Here is a 23,141-nt window from a genome sequence, read left to right as displayed (position 1 = left end):
GGAGAGTGACTGAGAGGGAAAACAATGAAAGATCACAGAAGGAAGGGGGATAGCAGCAAGGGAGAGTGAGGATGAATTTTTTGTCAGTTGTAATGACTTCCAGGGAATGTATTGACAATAAAATAGAGAAATAGGAAGAGAGATCAAGAGAGAAAAATGGAAAAAGAAGGAGGGCAGAAAGAGCTAGATAGATGAAAAGATGAGTTTTCAACTGTAGGCTTGCAGAGTCACTACATGTTCTAGCTAAGCATGTCATGCTTTGTATTTTTACAATATGTTAGGGTACTAATATATTGCATCCTAGTACCGATTGTAGGCCAGTTTTTTATGAACTAAAATGTTTATTGCAATCTAAAATTAGTTGGATGTTTTTTTATTTTGAAATAAAACAGGTTTAGCCAATCACAACAAGTGACGTCACACATGGCAATGCACAATGACAAAATGGCAGACCTTATTTTCAACATCACACAGCAGCCGGCACTCTTTGATAAAGTTCACAAAAACCAAACCAGATACTGGCACTCTGGACCCAGTTAGCGGTAACATGAGAACACATGTTCTTATAATTAGATGCTGTCAGTCCACAAGTGCACAGGTGCTGCACAGGTGTCCAAAGCCTTCGACAGGAAATAGTTTAGACCTATTTACGTGATCAAAACTGGACCAGCTGTCAGCCTCACTGTATATACTGACTGACAGCATGTTTAGTTTGCTAGCATAGCATTAGCTTACCTGCTCCCTGAAGGCTGTAACATTATGCTCTGTAACTTATCATCATCGGCGAAGCCATGTCATCAACATTTTTTTTGTTCACGTTGACAAAGTTAATCCCTCCTGCGGTGAAAAAGAAATATACAATAAAATCTCTTTACAGTCTTTAAATTGGCCTCAATCTTGACTGTTTTGTGCGTGTTTCATTACTTTTAAGCCCAGTTCAAACCAAAGATTCATGACGAAAGCCTTTTAGAACTTTGCAGGGAAAAGTTGCAGTGGTGTGAACTAGTTGTCTCAGCTTGAGTCATGCTGGCGGATGGCTTTGCGTGCCACTTTAACTTGTCTATCTCCAGAGGCTGGTTTTAGAACGCAAAGCACTTCACCTGTTTCAACAGCCAGTCGGCTTGTTGTGAAGTTTTGGAATGAAAGAGAGGATCACATCATTAATTTGGACATCTCCAAATTCTCTCTCTCCCCCCTTGAGAGTTTTGGTCAAGGCACACTTGATGAATGATAATGAACTTGATACTGCAGTTGACAAGGAGAACTGACAACCAGGAGGGAAAAGGTAGTAGTAACTGAACAAGGTAAGAAGAATCACCAAAGAGATCAGAGGGAATGAGAATTTGTTTTTGAGCTCACTGGATGACCTCTGACTATGGCCATTGAAGGGCAAAGAGAATTCACACTGTGTGGCAGAAACAGCCCTACTGGTTAACTCGGCCTCCCTGCCTCTTTACTCAGCAGCTCAGAGGAAAATATGGATTCATAAACCCTGAGATCTCCACTCACCTTTTGTATTCTATTTAACCTTTGTATGTCTTTCTGCTGCCGCTGCTGTTGCTTCTGCTAATGATGTTGATTGATTTGTTGCTCAGTTTGTTTCTCCAACACTTTGGTCATTCATTCATCACAGAAAGAGCAGTTCTTATAAATGTCTCATTTAAATTTCTGCGTGTAGATTAGATTAGAGTAGATTAGATTCAACTTTATTGTCATTGCACAAAGTACAAGTACTAAGACAACGAAATGCAGTTAAGCATCTAACCAGAAGTGCAAAAAGCAGTAAAGTGCAGAGTAATGTCCATATGTACAGGGATAATAATGACAATAAAGTTTAATCTAATCTAATCTAATATGAAAATAACATTATAGATATATATGTAAATATGCTAGCAGGATATGTACAGTATGAACAGTATTAACAGAATGAACAGAGTGAATACGACTAAGATATATACATCTATTAAGGATATGTACAGTATGAACAGTATTAGCAGTAAATGATATAGTGCGGATGTAAGTACAAGAGATTGTTTTTGATCTTGGCAAGTGGATATCTTCCAAAACGTTGAACCAGTCCCTTAAGAACATATGTGTGATACACTCTTTAAAACCTCCTTAAAATGAAAACAAACTTGCAGTGATTGTGATTCAAGTCATTGTTGCTTGTTGCTCATTTTAGACTGCACTCTTTCACTCCCTCACGGCAGTAATTTATTTAGTGGGAACAGAAATATTCAACACTGAGTTTGAATTATTTGTAAAGTTTCATCCTCCCGTCTGTCTAAATTAAGGATCAGTTACAATCTGGAAACCGAACAGCGTTTGATGTTCTTTTGTGCTTCTTCTCACTGGATAAAATCAAACTGCAGTATGTGAGAAAAGATTCTTCAACCCAGACAATGGTTTTATCAATTCTCATCAAAGTGGAACAAAATGCTACTAAAATGAAGTTTCCAAAAGGATTTTTAAAAAATGCCCCCAATATTTAGTGTTAAAATCATTCCAAGGGTATTTTCACTGTCAGCTTTGTGTACAGTGAACTCATCAGAGTAGGCCAATGTGTGTATTGGGTGGTGTAGTGGAAACATGTTAATCTCAGCAGATGTCTCTTCAGTGATTTGACGATTATTTGAGGCTGCAGAGGTGCTGTAATCTGAGGATTAGCTGCAGTCACTGTGGTATTACACAGATTACTGCTCTGATTATCTGTACTGTTACAAAATTAAACTGGCTTTATTTCTTTTTTTAAATGCAGTGGTGTAGTAGTATCACCTCAAGTTGCATCTGTTTTTCATAATAGTTTAAATAATAGGAAAATAATGTCAATTAAATAAATTCTAACAAAATATTTATCAGGAAAAAAATATTGCGATAATAAAAATATTATTAAAATGAAAAAACGTACATTGGTACGTATGTTACTATATTGTGTAACACTGTGTTTTGCTGTGTCAGGGAGCGGTCAGTGAACGTGTCGGAGCCAGAGTCTTTGGAGCTGACTGTCTCCAATCTGAAACCAGAGGAAAGCTACAGCTTCAGGGTTATCGCTTACAATGACGTGGGGCCCGGAGAGAGCTCCGTCCCCCTGAGGATCACCACCAAACCAGACCGTAAGACACACACACACACACACACACACACACACACACACACACACACACACACACACACACACACACACACACACAAATAAATATTTTGGTCATATACTGTATATATGTATATATACAACAATACTCTGTTGAAACTGCGTTTGTTGTTTTGTGAACTGCGTGCATATCTTTATATTTTCTTAATTTATAGTTATATAAAATGTTGTTTAGATAAAAAAAACTTGTTACAAAACCACATTACCTAAGCCATCAGAAACTAAACAGTGCAAACAAAACACTTTTAGGGCTGAGCACATTTAAAATGCACACTATAAACGGGCATGAAGAAAATGGTTAACCTAGCGACACTCATAATGGAGCACTCTTAAAGGAGCACTTCACTGATTTTATAATGTTATAACTGTTGTATAATGTCCTCTGTTGCTGTGGTTCTCCAAACAAAATTATTCATATTTGTAGGATCCAGTGTTTTTGGATACTAAAAAACAACCGTCTATTGTTTTTTGGCCGAATCAACCAAACCAAAAGCTAAAAAAGTTAATTAATTTCTATATAATCCAGACAGTAAGAACTTGAGTAATTTCTGGAGACATAAGAATTTTGCTCCAGTCTCTGTTACTGCAGTACTGGCACTAGATGTAGGAGCAGAAGGTGTATTAGTCGCAGTTGTGATAACAGCAGTAGTACTTTAAAGCCTTGGTCACACTGCATGATTTTCAAAGTGGTCAGATCTCTGTACTATTCACACTACATAACACTACACTTTGAGTCTTAAAGGCGCTGTGGTTTTCACAGGACTGATCAGCAACAGGGGGTCACACACTACAAGATCTCTCACAACCAGTCTGTCTGGTCTTCAAGCTACGTTTCATCAGGAGTATTTAATAACAATAAATAATAAATAAGCTGATAATTATACTGATCAGTACTGATTAAAGCATTAATAAAATAAGTAACAAAACATTGAAAAATATACAAATGATCAGCCTGAATTCAACTCAAAGCTCCCTGCACCAAACTCCCTTTAAGAAATATGACATTTTAACAATTCCTAAAATGTCCGTTAATTACATAACTCTTTAAACCCGAGGTAAACGCTGATATTTGTCTGTCTTCTTGTCAATTCGGCATCAATATAATCCTTAAAGATAAACTGTATTCTGTACAAACTTTACATTTTGTCGGTTGTAGCTGCACTGCTTCCTGTCTGGAGAGAGAGGCTATCTGTGTCTGCTCTCACTGGCTGTATCTCATTGCATGGCTCCCCAAGTCGTCTTTGACACAACCAGATATTTAGCCTGCTTGATATTTTTCTAGACAGTGAGGCATCTGCGAGCTCTTGTTGAGCCTATGGGTCACATCGTTGAACACTTCACACAACGCTATCCTCTTAGTGGAAAATCAGGGCTAAAATCATGGAGTGTAAACTGGCCTTTAGTAGTTGTAGTAGTAGCATCAGTATCTGTGAGTATGTGTGAGCAGTGTGTTGTCTCTATGTGTTTCTACAGTCCAGGTTCCCAGCAGGGTGGAGTCTCTCCAAGCCGTAGCCCTGTCACCCACCTCCGTCCAGGTGAGTTGGGAGCCTCCCAGCCAACCCAACGGCCCCGTCCTGGGCTACAGACTGCTGTGGACCGAGAGCCCGTCCGGAAAGGAACAGGTCAGCACCGCCACTGCCTGTCAGAACACCAGGCCTCATGCAGAGTTTAATAAACCTTGGAATGCAGTTTTCAGCACAAATGAAACCCCCTGTTTTCTCAGAGTGATAACACACATTGATGGAATGATGTGTAATGCCTCCTCTGTGTTTGTGCTCAGAGTGTGGAGGTGAACGGACTCAACTACAAGATGGACGGACTCAACAAGTTCACAGACTACACGGTTCGAGTTTTGGCCATCAACCGCTACGGACCAGGCACCGCCTTAGAGACCGCCAGCGTCACCACCCAATCAGACGGTGAGCTCTTTTTTTGGTAACACTGTGAAAAAGGTGTATTATGGGAGATTTAGTTCCCTCAGCAGATTCTCATTGCTGCTCGGATTCTTTGACAGCTCTATCAAAGAGCAGAGCCTTTTCTTACCAGATCTGGCTGTGCTACCATTTCCTATAAATGAGTAACTGTGTCTGACTCAACTTGGTTTAGCACGTTATATAATTTACACTACAGGATATGAAATACTGAGCTACGGCCTACTTTTCACTTTTGAACCCCAAGAAAATAGAAACTTACACATAATAACACCCATCGCTATGGCCCAGATTACATCACAGTGCGATAATGATAGCATATCTGCGGACCTTTAAAGAGAAAAGAGAGCCAGACGTGATATTGAATCGTTGAAGACAATCAGAAGAGGAGTGAAAGTGTTTGCTTATTAAAATGAGAAGATTCTTACTGAATATAATCCTTGTTTACACAAACCAAGTTCTGCCAAAGAGATCAATACGCGATTAATGCCTTTTCTCCCAGTGCAGTAAAATCCGAGATAAGTGGCATTAGCATCTTTAGTTATTGTATGTTGTCAAGGTTCAGGTCGTCATATTTTCCCAAATATTGACCACACGACATTTCATTAAAACTCCTTAAATTAAGGGTGTAAAAAAAATCAATAAGACTAACAAAACAAATAAGCAGGCTGCTGATGTTTCAAAGCACACAGTGTCCAGAAAACTAAAGTGCACTGAGAGTGTGTGACTGGTTTGAACTGGTCCAGGTTTGAAGCTCTGCAGCCGTTCAGCTGAGACCAGAGAACTGCTGGACCAGGCGTTTCCTATTACCTGACACCATTTGTGTGTGTGCGAGCGGCCATTGGTTTGAATGAACACACACTTCATCCCTTTCTCCCCTAACACACAGTCTCATAGACACTGTCTCTCCTGCTGTCAGGAGCTTCATTAGGGGACTCGGGGGTCTTTAATTAAGCAGGGGGATGAGGAAGGAGCTGCTTCATTTTAGCCTCTTAGCCTCACACACTAATCGAGTCCATACACACACACACACACACACACACACACACACACACACACACACAAAGAGAGAGCCAGAAACTGAGAGCTCAGTATTTAATATTGTCATGTGTGGGAAGAACTCAGCAGTCGATGGGAGCCGGCACTCATTTGCATTTTCTTTTGACGATTTTCTGCAAATTCGGTCATAATTTGCATGTCGTTTGGAGGGAAACATGGCGTCTGTTTACTCCGGTCCACATGTGAACAACAAGAGTTTGTAACAAACAGCCATCCAACATGAACAGATCAAGAGCTGCATATATGAGATAAAAAGAAACTGTGGGAGCCTCCCATCACTCCACCATCTCTCCACGTTTGCATCTAGAAGCCCTGTGTGTGTATGATGGAAAACAGTGCCGGCAGACATCCGTCAGATGACACGTTGTGCCTCTCTCCATCCAACTGTCGGTGGCTCTAGGGCAGTTGTTCGAACTACAGTTTGCACTTCTGCATTTTTTTGTCTGTCCGCCGCCACGGATTGTCGGATCGAGAGAGGTCTGTGTGCAGGCAACATGGACGGAAGGTAACGCCTGGTCATTTGCATATACTACCCACATTGTAATAATACAAAGCTGGCAAAGTTTCCCTTTAATATCTCCTCGGAATGGAACTTGAGCTGCTGACTGGTGCTCGGTGTGTTATAGTGAGAGAGAATGGAGGCATCAGTCCAGCTGCAATCACAGCATAAATAAATAAAACTGATCTGAAATAACACACACACACACACACATACACACACAGATGCAGAGTGGCTGTATTGTGAATCTTCCGGCTGCGTCTCGATGATAACAATGACTTGTGGGCTAATTGAATCCACAATAAAACTGACACACACACACACACTCAGACAGTGAGCAGCTGAATCAATAGATAAGCTGCTGACAGTTAATCAGGCGTCTGCGCGGACAGATGCAGAGTTCATTCAAACCAAAACACTTTGATTCTCAATTTGAACACTTGGTCTCTGATTCTGCTGCCTCTTCATCATCGCCCCACCCGTCCTCTTCCTCCTGCTATTCACTGACTCCATCTCTATGTTTGCTGTCATCATTTTCTTATTTTTCATATTTCATCTTTTTGTTGAATGTTTTCACATTTTAGCTCCCCGTCTTCTTTGTTTTCTTTCTTTGCCTTCCTTTTGTCTTGTTTCATTTTCTTTGTTTAAATCTTCACGTTTTTGTTTTTTCTTTTTCTCTATCATGTTCTGCTCAGTCCTTATCTGTAAATCTTTTCAATCTTTTCAGAATCTTCATTTTCTTCCTGTTTTTAACTTTCTATGTCGTATGCTCTGTCTTCATGGTTTTTCTTTCCTTCATTATGTTTTCCTCAGCTTTCTTCTTTATTTTTTCTCTTTCATCTTTTACCCTCCTTCCTCAGCATCTTCTTTATCTTTATCTTGTTTGTTTTCTCCATCCTCCTATTTATTTTTGTTTGTCTGTTTTAGATCATTTCCTGCTGTGATGCTTACTGAGAGTCTCGTTGTTTGTGATTTAAAGTCAGATCATTAAAATAAACCAGGACTGATTTCTGAATCAGTCTGATGTCCTGATGGTTCAGAGGGATGAAGTGTGTGTGTGTGTGTGTGTGTGTGTGTGTGTGTGTGTGTGTGTGTGTGTGTTGACACCTGTCATGCATGCACTGGTAATCTTGCTTTGCTGTATACTGACACACTCAGATCTCGGAGGCTGAATGCTGTCACATCGTCGCTCCGTCTCCTTCCTGTCTGTGCTGATGTCATCAGGATGATTGATTGACAGCAGTGATGTGACAGCAAACAGAATCAGCCCGGCATGCAGCAAACACACTCGCACTATAGAAAACTATTAATACAACCAACTGATTTTAGGCGATTTTAAGTGTTAGCTTCACCAAAAAAAAAGAAATACACCTTTCAACAACTGATATTCATCTTAAGTGTGTGATTCAGTAGATTAGGGTAAATCCCAAAGTGTTCCTTTCATTTTTGTGATGTATAAGTTATATCACTGCACTATTTATTTTCCTAGCATTGCAATGGAATGACATGCCCTAATCTACCTTTCCACTCTCACTCCTTATGCCTTAACAGCTACTAGCCAATCAGAGGCAGAGTAGGGCGGGTCATCCCTTTGCCAAGGGAAGGAAAAGAAAATTGCCGTCTGTCTGGCCTCTGTTTTACCTTCACAGATTGTTTCCTCTAAAGGATTTGAGAAGCCTGAGAGCATTGGACAAATTGTAAAAAGTTATTTTAAAAATTAACAGCAAAAGAAAACATGTCAGTGAGGCAACCACAGATTGCTTTGCACAGTGCACACGTCTCAACATTTATATTGAGTCAAAGTTGTCTGTGAGCATCCAGTTTTATATCATGAATAACAAATTTACACAGTTTTTGTGTTTGTCTCTGCAGTACCCAGCGCTCCTCCTCAGAACATCACCTTAGAGGTTGTCCTGTCCCGGGTGAGTCCACATTTTTATACTTTATATACCTCTCTGCACACTGTACCAATCACAGTCACCTCAACTGCTTCAAAAATGAAACTGCCATATGTCAGAACATTTTCATCAAATTTCAAGACTAACATTTGAACATGTTGCCGGGTCGCACTGAGACAGCTGTCGCCTACGTAAACCATTTAACATTTCTGGCTGATTTTCCAAGTTCCTTCACCCTGCAAATGACTGATGGCTGTTTATTCTGACACACATTTCAACTGTGACACTGCCATCAGTCAACAGTTGCTCTCCGGTGATCTGGCCTCATTTTACTGATTGATGTGATCTACAAATGCGTTCCCAACTCATTTAAGTCTCCCCTGTTTACAGTCTGGTCATGAAATTTATGGAATACTTTAGAGCACTTCTCAAACGATATGGTATATGGAGGAATCTCTGAAATATTTTTAAAAAATAAGATAAATAAATCTAATAAATCATATTATACTGATATAATGAGTACCTAAACTATGACATCACTGTAATGTGACCTAAAATAAGTTTTTACATTTCCTATAATATTTATTTTTAATCTCAACCTGCTACGTAATTACGTTAATTTATGAAGCACGCACATACATCCATATTCACTTTTATTTATAATGTGCCAAATCCGAACAGAAGTTTTCTCAGAACTCTTTCTGAATAGACCAGGTCTACGCACTGCACTACAGGCTTATTTACAGAGACCCAACAGCTGACCATGAGCAAGCACCTGGCGGCAGTGGCATGGAAAAACATACCTTAAACAGGCAGAAAGTTTGAGACCCTGGACCCTGACCTAAGTGGTCTCCGGGTAGAGAGAGAAAGACAGAGATGCACAGCAAAAGCAACCGTAACAACTATAATAGTATAGAAATATGACCAATATGATGATGAATTATGAAAATAATATGACTAATAATAATGCTAATTATGACTAATGAATAATAGTAATGATGATAATAATAATCATAAAAAAAAACAGCAACAGAGTCCAAGCTGGAGACTACTCTTCTCTGGGACACACATAAATATGCAGTACAGTACCCCTCAAAGATGAAGAGCAGTATAATATTATCTAATCCGTAAATGTACTGAAATTCAAATATGATTGTTACCCAGAGGTTTTCTAAATGTAAGGCACCCCTGTGAGGGAAAGTTGAAGGTGGGTGCACAGAGGGAGAGATATGAGCTGAAAGGCACAGGTGTGTGCTGGTGCCTTGAAAACAATGGCAAGTTTTGGCCGTTTATCTACACAGTCAGCAGTTGCAGCTGCAGCTGTAGATTGCCGCAGTTTGCTTAAAAAATCATTCTCCTTGGAGTCATAACTCAGTCAAATGTGAACAGACATGGTGAATTATTTTTTAGGTTCAGTTTGAATTACATCTTACAAGGATACCATTGTCTTTGATGTCCATTGCAAACAGACATCTATAAAATCATAGAAAAATATGCTCATTATAAGTCCAGAACTTGCCTGAGAATCATCACAATTTTAAGTTTTCTTCAGTATCAAAGTAATGCAGTGATAGTTGTCTGTACATCCATGGACATTTCCAGACTGTAAACATATAGGCTACAAAGGATGGGGCCACAAGAGGACCATGCTGCCCTGCCTTATGAATATTTCTACATCATGTACTCAAAAGGAAAAGAAAAAACTGGGGGGAAAAAAGCTCACTTGGCATTATTGGTCTTGCAGCAGCCATTAAAAATACAACAAAAGACATACAGTACATACTGTAAATACTGTATGTATAAATGGACACAAACCGCCAAATAAATACACACTGTCCAGTTAGGCAAACTAGCCTAGAGTGGAGTTGGGATGACATCCAATAATCTCATAGGAAATCACATCACACCAACTCTTTTCACTCTAGCTGTTAAAAAGCAGCAGACAGTAAGTTTAATGAGCCGGCAGGTGAGTCTGAGCTGCAGGAGACTACTCTCTGGGATGCTCAAATATTCACTACCCCAAAGATTAATGTACAGGAAAATATTTAATTGTTAATTTACTGAACTTCAGATATCAATATATTAACAGCATCCCAAAATATGCTTTCAATGGCAGAGAGTATTATTTTAAATAACATTCAGGGTTTCAACATGTTTCTATCATTGTTGTCTGTTGACTGCATTCCGGTCATATGAGGGTACATTTGCATGTGCACTGCAATGCGAGTAGCAAAGTGGCCTTTTACATAAACTGAGAGCTCCAAGTAATAATCCTGCTGACACCACGGATTTTATTTTGATGATCCAGAGGAAATGGAGGTTTGGAGATTTGTAAAAAAAAAGTCCAAGCCGCTGTACTCAAATGATCTCGCTGTCTCAACTTGGAATCTGTGTGGAACAGCTCATAAGTGTGTACAACCCCACTGAAAATCAATTACAGTTTGATTCTGCTGTGGTGTCAGAAGATTAAAATAATTTCTGAAGGTAAGACACAAAATTATGCACCATACACAGATCACATCTGCAGACCTGTAGGGGGTGATCCTGCAGCTGATGGTTACAGGTATACATCCGTCAAGCAGCTGTTGGTAAGAATCAGATATCTATATTTTGGTGTGCATCTATAGCCCTCTTTCACCCCGAGTTGTGAGAAACCGTTTTTCCCCATGACATCCTGGCAGTTTCGGAGCTAGAACAAATATCCAAGGGGGGCACGAGGCTCAGAGCAGAGGGTACCAAATTACTGGCAGGTGGCAACATAGTTTTGTATAGTGAAAGTGAAACCATGGTAGGCTCCCTAGGAGAACATTTTAAGAAGGAAATCACAAAAATAGTGGATTGTGGTCCTAATAATCGGGCAAAAACACAAGGAGGAATTACTTAGGTGTACAAAAAAAGCAAGAACATACACATTTTACACTGAACAAAAAGCATCTCAAATGACTGAAAGCTACATGCGCTTAGTACTTCAGCCAGTTCCTCCTCTGGTGCAAGGCAGCAGGAAAAAATATCTTCTTCCACCCAAACAGGCTCATGGGATAGGTGTTGAGACTGACATTTTTAGGCCCATCTTCTCCTAAATCCTCCACAGTGGTGTCAGACTCAACAGCACTGTCAGCCCGGATATAGCCTTAAGAGGAGGGCTAGTAGTAGCCACGACACTGACAGGAACTCCAACGATTCAAATGAAGTGACATCATCAACCCTTGGCCAAGAACTCATCGTTGTTGAGCTGCTCAACCACTTTCTCAAATCCATGGCTGAATGAAGAATGAAAATATTCAGTTAGGGTTAGCTAGGGTAACCTTAACCCTTAGCTAACTTAAACTACCCTACAGCTGATGACCGATTTTTCGTTTTCAGAACTTGAATTCCCACTCAACAAAAATGTTACGTAACATAATTCTAGCATTACAATGGATTTCCATTTAGCACAGTCAGAAGAAGACATTAAGAGGCTTTTAAGCAAGTGATGTCCCCTGGTGGCCCCTTGAAGAGCCAACCACGCAGTTGGCAAAAGTTGTTTGCCTTGATAGCTGTGCTGGTTGGCATCCAACCAAAGTAAGTCAGTAAAATACAGTAGCAGGAGCTGATATCAGAAAGCATGAACAGGAACATTAGAGTAAAACTGAACTTCAAACTTGGTCTGAGTGCACTTCTATCAAGAAACCATGAAAATTGCTTTTGAGCTGGTCTGTGCAGAAGGAAACATATTAATTTGGCTTCCACAATTTACACATTATCACTACATGGCTTTTTTCTGGCAGCTCAAGCGTTTCCCTGCCTTCACTGCAGCCGACTCTGCAACAACACTTTTAAAACTAATAACGTACAAAGGAACTTTTGATGCCCCTGGTTTTTCTTTTTATGCATCTTACACCTTCATCTGAAGGGTAAAAACCCTCCTATGATGGCTGATTTTGTCTAACCATAATGCACCTTGTTCAGGGAGCACTGGCTGCTCAAAGATGACATTCAGATGACTCTGTTTGTCAGTTGTTATGCTCTCCTGTTTCACAATAGCTGTGTTTACATCAGCGTGCTTAAAGAAGATTGATAGAAACTGCAAAATTCAACACATAACGTAAAGACTACAAAAGGATAAGAAATTTGCTCTTGCCACACAATGTCTGCATATGCATGCACATAAACCTTGCTATCTAATCGCTGATTGCATTTTTACGAGCTTCTGGCAAGGAGCCGAATAGTAGCAGTCATTAGCAAGTCTACAGTTTTGTTACGACAGAAGCACGCTGCTTCTCAGATGCTTTGGTGTCATGATTTTCCGGTCAGGATGGCTTTGCTCCATGCTTTGCTCGCTAGTGTCTTGTAGCAAACAACATAACATTACTAGCTTAGTTTACTGACAGGTCAATAAGGCATGCCATAGGTCAATCTGATAGTTGAGCGCCCCCGGCTGGATCACAAGGCAAACTACTTGAAACAGTCTGTTGTTCTTATAGACAGTAAATTTGTAACACGTAATTACACTTGGAAAATTAATCTTGTCAAATTTTTCGATGTTGTGGCAGTCCTGGCAGCATTGTTTTTTACCATTTGAGCTTTTACGTCATCTTGTTGAGCCACCCTCTGGTTTCCGACTGGACAATTGGTGCCATCTACTGCTTATCTCTATGAACCAACTCCTAATTGTCGTGGTAGTGGATGTTAGTGGATGGAAGCATTCATTCAGATTTTCTTTTGCTATTACTGTGGTCTAAATTTGGTTAAAATCTTTGATACATTTGGTTGGAAACACGGCTACTGTTTTGCTCTCTGGTTAGATATTTGAAGGCAGAGAAGCAGTGGAGATCCCAATTAAAACAAAACAATTTTCTGAAGTGATTTGACCTGTTTAGATGTCAGTGTGAAGTTTTCTGTTTTTTTCCGTCCCGCTCAGAAAGCAGCCGCAGAGAAAATGATGAACATTTCCAGAGTGGTTGTGAACAGCTCATAATTTATGCCCATAAAGAGGAGGTTCAGATTGTCTGTGGAGAGCTGACCTCATTTAGTTTCTGCCTGCTTATTTCCCTGCATGTGATTGATATTTCTCTACTGATCGGCTCTGAGGTCAGGGCCGATTGATCAGTGATGTCAGACCTGCTTGACAGTTTGAAGCCTCATGATGCAAGCTGAAAAAAGAGGGATATTTTTCTGAACCAAACATTTATTTTGAATACATGTATATAATAAAGTAATTGAAAGCTGAATGCCAAACATTCCAAAGCAGTAGGTGGTTTTAAAGTTTAAACCCCTGCTGAACCGTTTTCATCAGGCCCTGCCAGCTCCACACCTGACCTCTGACCTCCCTGTAGATCAGGATGAGAGTAAAGGTTATTTTATTTAAGATAAAATAAATGTTGTTATTCAGTAGTTCTAACAATACCCCGAGTAGCAATCGTCAGGAGGAAATATACTAGGCATCCCAGCACAAGCACTGTCTAAAACACAGTGCTACTCAGTATCCTTCAGTTCACAGCCCAAGATTACTATACTGCACAGGAGAAAGTCACCGACTGCAAACACCAGCAGTCTTGTAGTAGAAAACGGCAACTGGTCCGCTACTTATCCCAATTTGCCACAGCTGTGACAATGGCGATCCCGCGGCTTGCCAGTGTTTCAGTTTAACAATTGACAATGTTGGTGACTTTCAGCCAAATATGTTAACTAACTGGTGACTTTATTTGGCTGATAGTTGCCAGTTAATCTAGTATGTAATGTTAACACAAACAGTGGTCTCCTGGGTGAAAGTCCTGTGTTTGTGTGACCCATCCATCCATCCCAACCTCCTCCATAGGCCGACTTTCTCGCTCTTTATACTATGTCACACTAGAAATTACACTAGAGAGACACCTGCAGCATTCTGGTTTGAAGCACAGGGACACTGACCAAACTGCCATATTTGACAATTTGGGAGTGAGATCGTCCTGACGCTGGAGACAACTGGGTCCTTAGTCCTGGGTATTGCTGTCCTCTGTCCAAAAGCCTCTTTTTCTTAGAATCTGCGTAAGTCAGAGGCTCCAAAGATCTAAAAAGACAACTATAATAGTTTACCTAATTTATTGTCCCTTAAAGGAAATTTGTCTTGTGGTACCCATTAAAGATACAACAGAAGTCACTTCATCATCAGTATCATCATTAAGGAAAACATTTTAAGATAAAATTAAAGACACAATTTCTTTTTAAGTGAGTAGCATTAGCCAACATTTGATTTCAGTCTGCCGTCTCACATGGAATGGATTATTGTACTGCACTGATGTTTGGCTCTGACCTCGTCACTCCCCCTTTAGAAAGACAGAGCTCAGCACCACAGGGAGAAGGGGAGTGATGATAATTACTTGCATACAGTAGATGTGTTGGATGTACAGTATGTTGCAGTGAGAATAACCCGTGTGAATATAGCAACGGACGCAAGTTGACTGCCTGATGTAGCTTGCAGACTTAACTTCATTTGAAAACACGACCCTATCTAGAGTCAGTGTTTGGTTTGTCTGTTTTGGGCTACTGTAGAAACATGGTGGTTCAACATGGCGGACTCTTTAGAAGAGGAGCCGCTCCTTTTGTAAACAAAAAATGCCTCATTCTAAGGTAACAAAAACCCAACGATTGATTATACACTAATGAAAACATACCTATGAATATTATGTTCCATTTCTGCCAATAGATCCTCCTCAATGTTACACACTGGACCTTTTAAAAGCATGTAGATAAGCAGTCTTAACAGCAGCCATAGTAATGAAATACAATACATTTGGGTTTTTTTAATGAAAAAATCAATAAAAACTGCAACTGAACTCCGAACTGTACTGAACTCCTGCAGCATCACTGCTTAATTGCCACACACACACAGTCAAGTATTGTCTATGTGCATGTGTGTGTGTGTGTGTGTGTGTGTGTGTGTGTGTGTGTGTGTGTGTGTGTGTGTGCGCGTGTGGGTGGGTCCAGCCTCAGTTTCTCTGCAGCGTTTTGCTGTAGGAGAAAATGTGAATCTCTCTGCTCCCGTCAAGTTTCTGCTGTCAAACCAACTTTTCAGACAAATCTGACATTTCTTCAACTTTCCTCCAGTCAGTGGAGCGTTACTGTGTGTGTGTGTGTGTGTGTGTGTGTGTGTGTGTGTGTGTGTGTGTGTGTGTGTGTGTGTGCTCGTGTGTGTGTGTGTGTGTGTGTGTGTGTGTGTGTGTGTGTGTGTGTGTGTTGAATGCTTGGTTGAACACACAGCAAGAGTTTACAGTATGTCAGTCTGTTGGGTTTTTACCCAGAATTCTCTTGAGAGTCCGGCCAGGGTCACTATCTCTGTGGCTGTGAGTAGTCAGGACCAGGAGTGGATTCTGGGAACCTTTAGCTCTAGTGCTGGTCTAAGAATAGCTTTTGGAAGGGTGCCTGTTGGAGCGATTAAACCTCCTGGTGAGTCTCTGCAGGAGTCAGCTGTGTTACTGTGAGAACCTGGAGACTCATTTAAACATTAATTAAAAGAACCGGCAGTGGAGGTCCAGCTGAGCTCAGTGTGAAGTGTTCATTTGACTTCTGGGGACATGAAATGAGGTTTTACAGAGTCCATTATGAAAATTTTCAGTTAATATCTGTCTATGAGAGGCCTTGCAAGGCATAATTCATGGTCTTCGCCAATGCATTCACTCTCCTTTCACCGAGACATATTTTCACTCTGATGTACACATTTTCTCGCTTATATGTACCTTCACTGTTAACCAGACATAAAAGCATTATTATTATATATATTATTTTGAAAGGAATAGCTTCACCGAAAGCCCAGAATAATCGATCACAGAGATAATGCCTTCACGACGAAAAAAAGTTTTTTTCCCCCTCAAAAAGGTCCATGTCTTCACACACTACTCTCCGATTTGCACACTTCCTGCAACAATTTCTTCTTCTGCGTTTACCTGCAGCAAGTGAAAGTCCCGCGCTGAAGTCCTGTGGGATAAACGCAGAAGAAGAAGAGACTGTTGATCGGAGGTGTTTACAAGTGGAGTAAGAATGGGTGTTTGCACATCCAGCTGAAGAACAACTAGTCACAACGGCAGTATCTCATGGTCATGGAAGGTAGACGATGAAAGTGTAGGCACTGTACCTTCTCATTCTGTTGCCACCATTTGGAAAGGCACAAACGCAAACAATTTCTTCTCCACAGTAGATCAACACACGTTATTCTTACTCCAAGCTTCTTCACTTGTAAACACCTCCGATCAACAATCTCTTCTTCTTCTGTGTTTACCTGCAACAAGTGAAATCCCGCGCTGAAGTCCCGTGGGATTTCACTTGTTGTAGGTAAACACAGAAGAAGAAATTGTTGCAGGAACTGTGCAAATCGGAGAGTAGTGTGTGAAGGCATGGACATTTTTGATCCGTGATTGATTATTCTGGGCTTTCGGTGAAGCGAGCGGTGGAAAAACAGGTAGGCGACAGTACTGTTTGTACGGTTTCTGCACAACGTATGAGTTGAAAAGGCATGTAGTTGTCACATAAGGCAGCGGTTCTCAAACTGGGGTCCCCGGACCCCCGGGGGTCCGCGAGGCATAGCTTGGGGGTCCGCAAAATAATTTGCAATAAATTATTAAAGTTATGCCGTATCATTAAAAATTGCCTAAGTACACATGGGAACCACTGCACCAATAAAACAGAAATACTGATCCAATTACTCCCGCTTACATTAGCTTTGGGCCAATCAAAACTCTCAAAGGATTGTATCACGTGAATCTGACACACATCACTCGCTCGCATCACTTACAGCTCCTGCTGATGTCTAGCTAGCTAGTGGTGATGGATGCCTATTTAAGACCTTCCACTTCATCAAGTGATGCTAAGCCCAAACCAGCTAAACTGAGGAGATATGTTAACAGTTATGTCCATATTTATAGTCATTTGAAAATATAAGGGGGGTCCTTGGAAAATTTTCTTCCCTATAAGGGGTCCTTGGCCCCAAAAGTTTGAGAACCCCTGACGTAAGGGCCCTGATCATGTTGCACAGACATTTTAATGCATTATGTGTCTGTTAAGAGGAGCAAAAGGCACTCTTTAGGATATGCCCCCAAGAAGTGTATTATAACTAACTGGGAGCTCTGGCCATTAGCTGCAGGATCTCCAGTTTGCTAGAACCAATTCTGGTCGTTGTTTTTCCTATCGACAGTACTCGGTGACCTCTAGTGATCAAGACTAGGGTAAAAATCTGCCGTTCCCCTTTAAGTCTGTAGGTGTTTCCCATGGCAACCTTTGACTCACATCTGAGAGCCAGTATCGCTAGGAGATGAGCTGTTAGCATGGTACTGACTGTGTATCCTACGGAAGTTAATACGGCACGTTTTTTTTTGCCAGTATTAATTCTGTACGGTTAGCAGTTTGACCTGCCTGTCCCTTTTATGACATTCTACATTTGGAGGACCCATCTTTCGGTTAAGTTTGTATTCCACTCTGAAAGTGAAAACTAGCAAGCTACAGTTGGCAGTGATTCCCACTAGATGTTACTTTTCATCAATGTTTTCCCAACAGGCTCAGCCTCCACTGTAGCTGTGCTTACTGGGAGAAGACTGGGAATGATGCTAACCATTCCCTTTTCCGGATTAAACCCTCACTTCTGCTAGCATTATGTTATAAATAATAATAATAAACGTATTTATTACTTTTATTTACTATTTATACAGCACTTTTAAAAACAGGTTTATCACTGTTTAATAGAATTGTATTTCTGACATTGAGATATAACATATTCATTTCTCCAGCCGCAGAGTTATTCCAGGAAAGTCTCTGATCCATGAAGAGCCGCTGGACGTGACCTTTCTTGAGTCAGAGGAAAGAGAAAAAGTTTAGATTTTAGGAAGTTTTAGCCAGTTTGAACTTTAACACACTCACACACACACACACACACACACACACACACACACACACACACACACAGTTCAATATGTGCAATATAAGATTTAAGTACACACGCTGCAATTATACTTTCACTAATTCAATCACCCATTTAGTTATTCATTCTTTCGTTGATCCATCCATTTGTTCATTCATTCATCCATCCATTGTTCAGTCAGTCACGTCTTTCATTAATTCATTCTGTTCATTCATTCATTACATTATTCTTCCAGCTTGAAATCCCAGCTGTTCTCTCTGCCTCCATCTCTCTGTCACACACCTGTGATGATGTCACTGAACAGCAGGTAATTACTGTTAATCATCCCAGATTCCCCTGCTCCTATGTTTTTGCGTGCAGTCGCCGTGGTAACGGGATGATTACACCCTCAGACACAGAAGCAGAAACATAATAATCAGTTTGTTGTCGTTCATCAGCTCAGTTTCACCCTCGAAGCGTCTTCTCCTCTGAATCAAACATCACTCCAACTTCACCTGAAGCTCCGCCCACCTCATCAGGAGCATGTCTCCTAATTAGTCAGAGCGGTAGACAGGGAGGGTCCTCTGACCAGGACGTCAGGACTTTGATCCCAGAACATCTTTTTGTTTCCCCCGTGGAACATTTCTGAATGTTCCTGAGGGTTTCTGTCTATTGAGACTACTAGACATCTGCTGCAGAACACCTCACTTTAAGATGATTGTTTTTTAATTCAGCTACATCTCCCATGATGCTTGCTGTCTCTTGGATTTTCAACCAAAAGAAAAAGATAAGCTCCCTGCATGTATATAAATTGCAAATAACACATCATGCTGAAACAGAATATCGTGCTTTCCATAAAAAACGGTGGTCCAACAAAAAAGAAATGGAATTTCTATGAGAATCTCTGTATTATTTATACACTAACCCTACTTCAAATGACATTTATAGGATTCTGGAAAGTGAGGGGGACAAGTCCCCCATCCCCAGTGGAGATTACACCCTTGAGTGATATATATATTTATGCAAGATCATCTGGTAACCATGGTAACGCTTAAGCACGTCAGCATGTCTGTGGGGACTTTCCCTGACTTTCTCTCCACATCAGACAGAAAAGCACTTCAAACAGAGGTATGTTGTGTAGAGCTGAAGCTATTAGTTGATTAATGGATCTGTCAATCGACAGAAAATTAAATCATCAATGCAGATGTTAAAAAATAATTGGTTCCAGCCTCTAAAATGAAAGGATTTATTTTTTCTGTTAACATATGGAATCTATTTGACTCTACAAAGTTGCATTTTTAAAATTTCCTGGCTTATTTTTTTTATTTTTTTTTTTTTTGGAATATTCAGAACAGTTGTATGATTAATTAAATCAGTAATTGCCAGGTTTCCCGCGCGTCCTGGAAAATCTGGAAAATCTGGAAATGTAGAGAGTAGTTTTCCAGTCATGGAAACACCTGGATATTGATTAAAATGACCAAATATCCTGGAAATAATCAATGTTGTCCTGCAAAATGTTATATTGTATTTTAGCCGTACACTCAGATTACATGAACCTGGGTGGGTATTTAGGTTGATACTCAACAGTTGGTCAGATAAGTTCACGCCACTTGGAGAGAACTTTCGGCATCAAATCTATTTTTAAAATGATGGTCACATCTTGAGGCATACGGCCTGTTATTAATGATCAAATTTACATTTGTTGATTATTGTTAATTGTATGTGCACCTATACTACCTCTTTTTTTTAACAGGCTAAGAGATTAGAAGATTCATTTTTTTGTGAAATAAAATGAATTCTACGTGCCATGAAAGTGAGTCCCATAAACGCTGATCACCATTCTGAGCAAGTGCTGTCTTATATTGTCAAGAAAAACTCTAGGAAAAGTCCTGGAAAATGATTTCTTCAAAAGAGTGGGAACCCTGAAAATGAAAGTCTTAATTGTCATCTACTGTGAGTCCCCACATTAAAGACCTGCTGATCAATGTGAGAGTGACAGCAGCTCCCACTGTGTTGAATATCACTGTTGGCCACTTTAGTTTATAATTAGATCACAGCAACCTGAAAATTATTTTAATTTTATTTTGTGTACACAGAGAACCACTACTTACACGCCTCCATGAGTATTTGTGAATGTATCGTCCTAAAACCAAACAGCTGTTTATTTGCACGCTTCCATACACACTGCATGGTGCAGCATGGTGTTGCATGTTGTATTGCAGAGCAAATAGAGACAGTCTGCCCTCCATGTGATTGTTCCTTTTACCCAGAGGACATTAACTCACACACACACACACACGCACACGCACACACACACACACACACACACACACACACACACACACACACACACACACACACACACACACAGTCGATGTGGTTGCAGCTCTCACCCAGAGGACATGAACAAACAATCACAGATTGAATTCAGGGAGTGTTTACTCACCTGGCCCGTGTGTGTTTGTGTGTGTGTGTGTGTGTGTGTGTGTGTGTGTGTGTGTGTGTGTGTGTGTGTGTGTGTATGTATGTGTGTGTGTGTGTAGGTCACAGGGTGGATGAGGTGTTCTGTATGCAGCTCTCACACTGCAGCTCAGCATACAGACACAGAAGAGAAACCCGCCGAATTAATTCCACATTCAGTTAAAAAGTTTTGTTTTTCTTCAAAGCTTTTTCACCCATCGATCGGACAAACTGCTCAGCATTACAGAGACTCAAAGTCCAGCAATACAATAATACTGACTGTACCTCTAAATAAAATGCACTGGTGAAGTGGTCTGTCCCGCATCAGCAACACAGGAGTTTCTAAATAACTGAAGGTTCGTCAGGCCCCGGAACAGGTTCAGAACTTTTGATACATTTTTTGGAGCTCCGCTTTCATTAAGCATAAGGTCGGGGTTTACATTTAAAGGGCAACACACACTGGCGGCATATGATGCACGACAAAACACCCACATTAATTTTCCCTATGGGCCTACAAAATGGCCGGTTTCTCGACGGACTCATCAGTTCGCCAGCAAAGCCTCAGTTTTTTTCACGTTCGCTCAACATGACCTGGCATAACAATTCTCTATTTTGGTTGGCTGGAAGGTGGATTAACTTTACCTGGACAATAACAGGACACACATGTTGCAGGTGTTTGTAGTTTTAAATCAAATCAAGTTTATTTATATAGCATGTTTAAAACAACCAGAGTTGACCAAAGTGCTGTACAAGATAAAGTGTACAAAACACCAACAGGAAATAAGGACATTGAAATTGTAGTAAAAAGGCATATTAACACCAATAAATGACATATATGGCAATATCAATGATGTGCATGAATGTAAAAAATGAGACGGAATAAAATTGGTAAGAGCAATGTCAAACAAAAGATTATAAAATACTAAAACTAACTAAGAGCACCAATTAAAGCCTCAGCAACGGGAGCTACTGTTGGTTTTTGTACCACTGTGACAACCAAATAAAGATAAATAAGTTCTCATTGAGAACTTTCTTTGGAGACTTTCTGGGCACATCCAACCCTGGGGTAGCTGGAGAGATTATATACTCATCTGGCGTATAAATGCTTCAGGATCCAGCAGGAGGAGCTGGAAAATGGTGCTGGGAAGACATACGCCTGGACTACCTTGCTTAGCCTGCAGCCACATAACTTTCATACTTTATAATGAATCGCAGCTATGCAAAGTTATCAGGACACCCTGTCAACTTAGCATCAGGACACTCACTTTAAACGGATAAATAACGTACTTTACTTACTTTTGGACAATGCATCATAAGCTAGAGAAATGTCCTTTGGAGTAACAATCTGAACAACAACACCTACAGCGGTAGCAGTGTTTCTATTGATAGTGGTTGTGGCAACGGCAGTAGTATCAGAGATTTAATTATTATTATTCAATTAAGTATGAGCAGTATTGTCTTTGTTCATTACTTTTCCCTCAGACTTCTCTGTTTCCTGTGATTATCACTGTCGTTTTGGTTATTATCAGTACTTATTACTATCTCTTCATCAGCTTTCTGCAGACCTCCTTGCATTTTCCTTGTGTCCTCTGAGGGGAAATTAAAAAAGACAGAGGCTCTCTGCCTGTTTGAAGGCTGTGAACGAGGCCACGGCTTCGCTTGCCCTGCTGCTTTACAATGTCAACTACATCTGAATACAAAGCAGCTGCAGGAGGGATTTCTGTTACCGACATTTTCTGCTCCACTCAGACAGAAAAAAAACCAGAGAAATGAGTCAATGTTACAGTACAGCCTGAGGCCATTTCACCTCTAATTTACACAAAGAAAGAAAGAACATCTGAAACTGGCTTAATTGATTCATGGAGCCCATTTAGTTCTGTGAGCACTTTGAAGGAGATGAAACTCAACAATTTAATGAACGCAGAAGACTGGTTCAGCTGTTTTGTTAGGAGCAGGTGGAAAGTGGACTCCAGCTATTATTAAACAATGTTGGTCTGATGTCAGCCATTTATAGAAATATAAATCTTAGTGGACGCAGGTGAATGGATTTCACTTTGCTCTAATACTTGAATAAATCCAGTTGGCCTGATTTTAATTCAGGCAAAAGAAAAGGTTGGATTTTACATTCATCAGTTAAAGATATTGAGAAGATAGAGGCACTACTAGTAGCACTAGTCTTCACATCAGTTACAATAGTAGTAACAGCAATAATATGTGCAGGAATAGTATTTGTATCTGTAGTATGTGTAACAGTAGCAGTGGTAGCAATAGCACTAGTAGCAGCCGTGAGAGCAGAAGC

At 40.4% G+C, this 23,141-nt stretch overlaps 1 protein-coding gene across 2 annotated transcripts in view; it reads left to right on the top strand.

Moving 5' to 3' along the window:
• dcc (DCC netrin 1 receptor) overlaps window positions 1–23,141 on the top strand; it is a 281,121-nt gene that overhangs the window by 161,961 nt on the left and 96,019 nt on the right. For both annotated transcript variants that reach the window (XM_051413496.1, XM_051413495.1), the window contains exons 9-12: window positions 2,959–3,113; window positions 4,625–4,773; window positions 4,932–5,070; window positions 8,513–8,562. In XM_051413496.1, the coding sequence (XP_051269456.1) occupies window positions 2,959–3,113; window positions 4,625–4,773; window positions 4,932–5,070; window positions 8,513–8,562 (493 nt within the window). The remainder of the gene's footprint in view (window positions 1–2,958; window positions 3,114–4,624; window positions 4,774–4,931; window positions 5,071–8,512; window positions 8,563–23,141) is intronic.

Source organism: Dicentrarchus labrax, unplaced genomic scaffold (assembly GCF_905237075.1).
Source record: "Dicentrarchus labrax unplaced genomic scaffold, dlabrax2021, whole genome shotgun sequence".
Taxonomy (NCBI): Eukaryota; Metazoa; Chordata; class Actinopteri; family Moronidae; genus Dicentrarchus; species Dicentrarchus labrax.
Note: the sequence above shows the minus strand (reverse complement) of the source record. Positions and strands in the feature narration are given on the sequence as shown.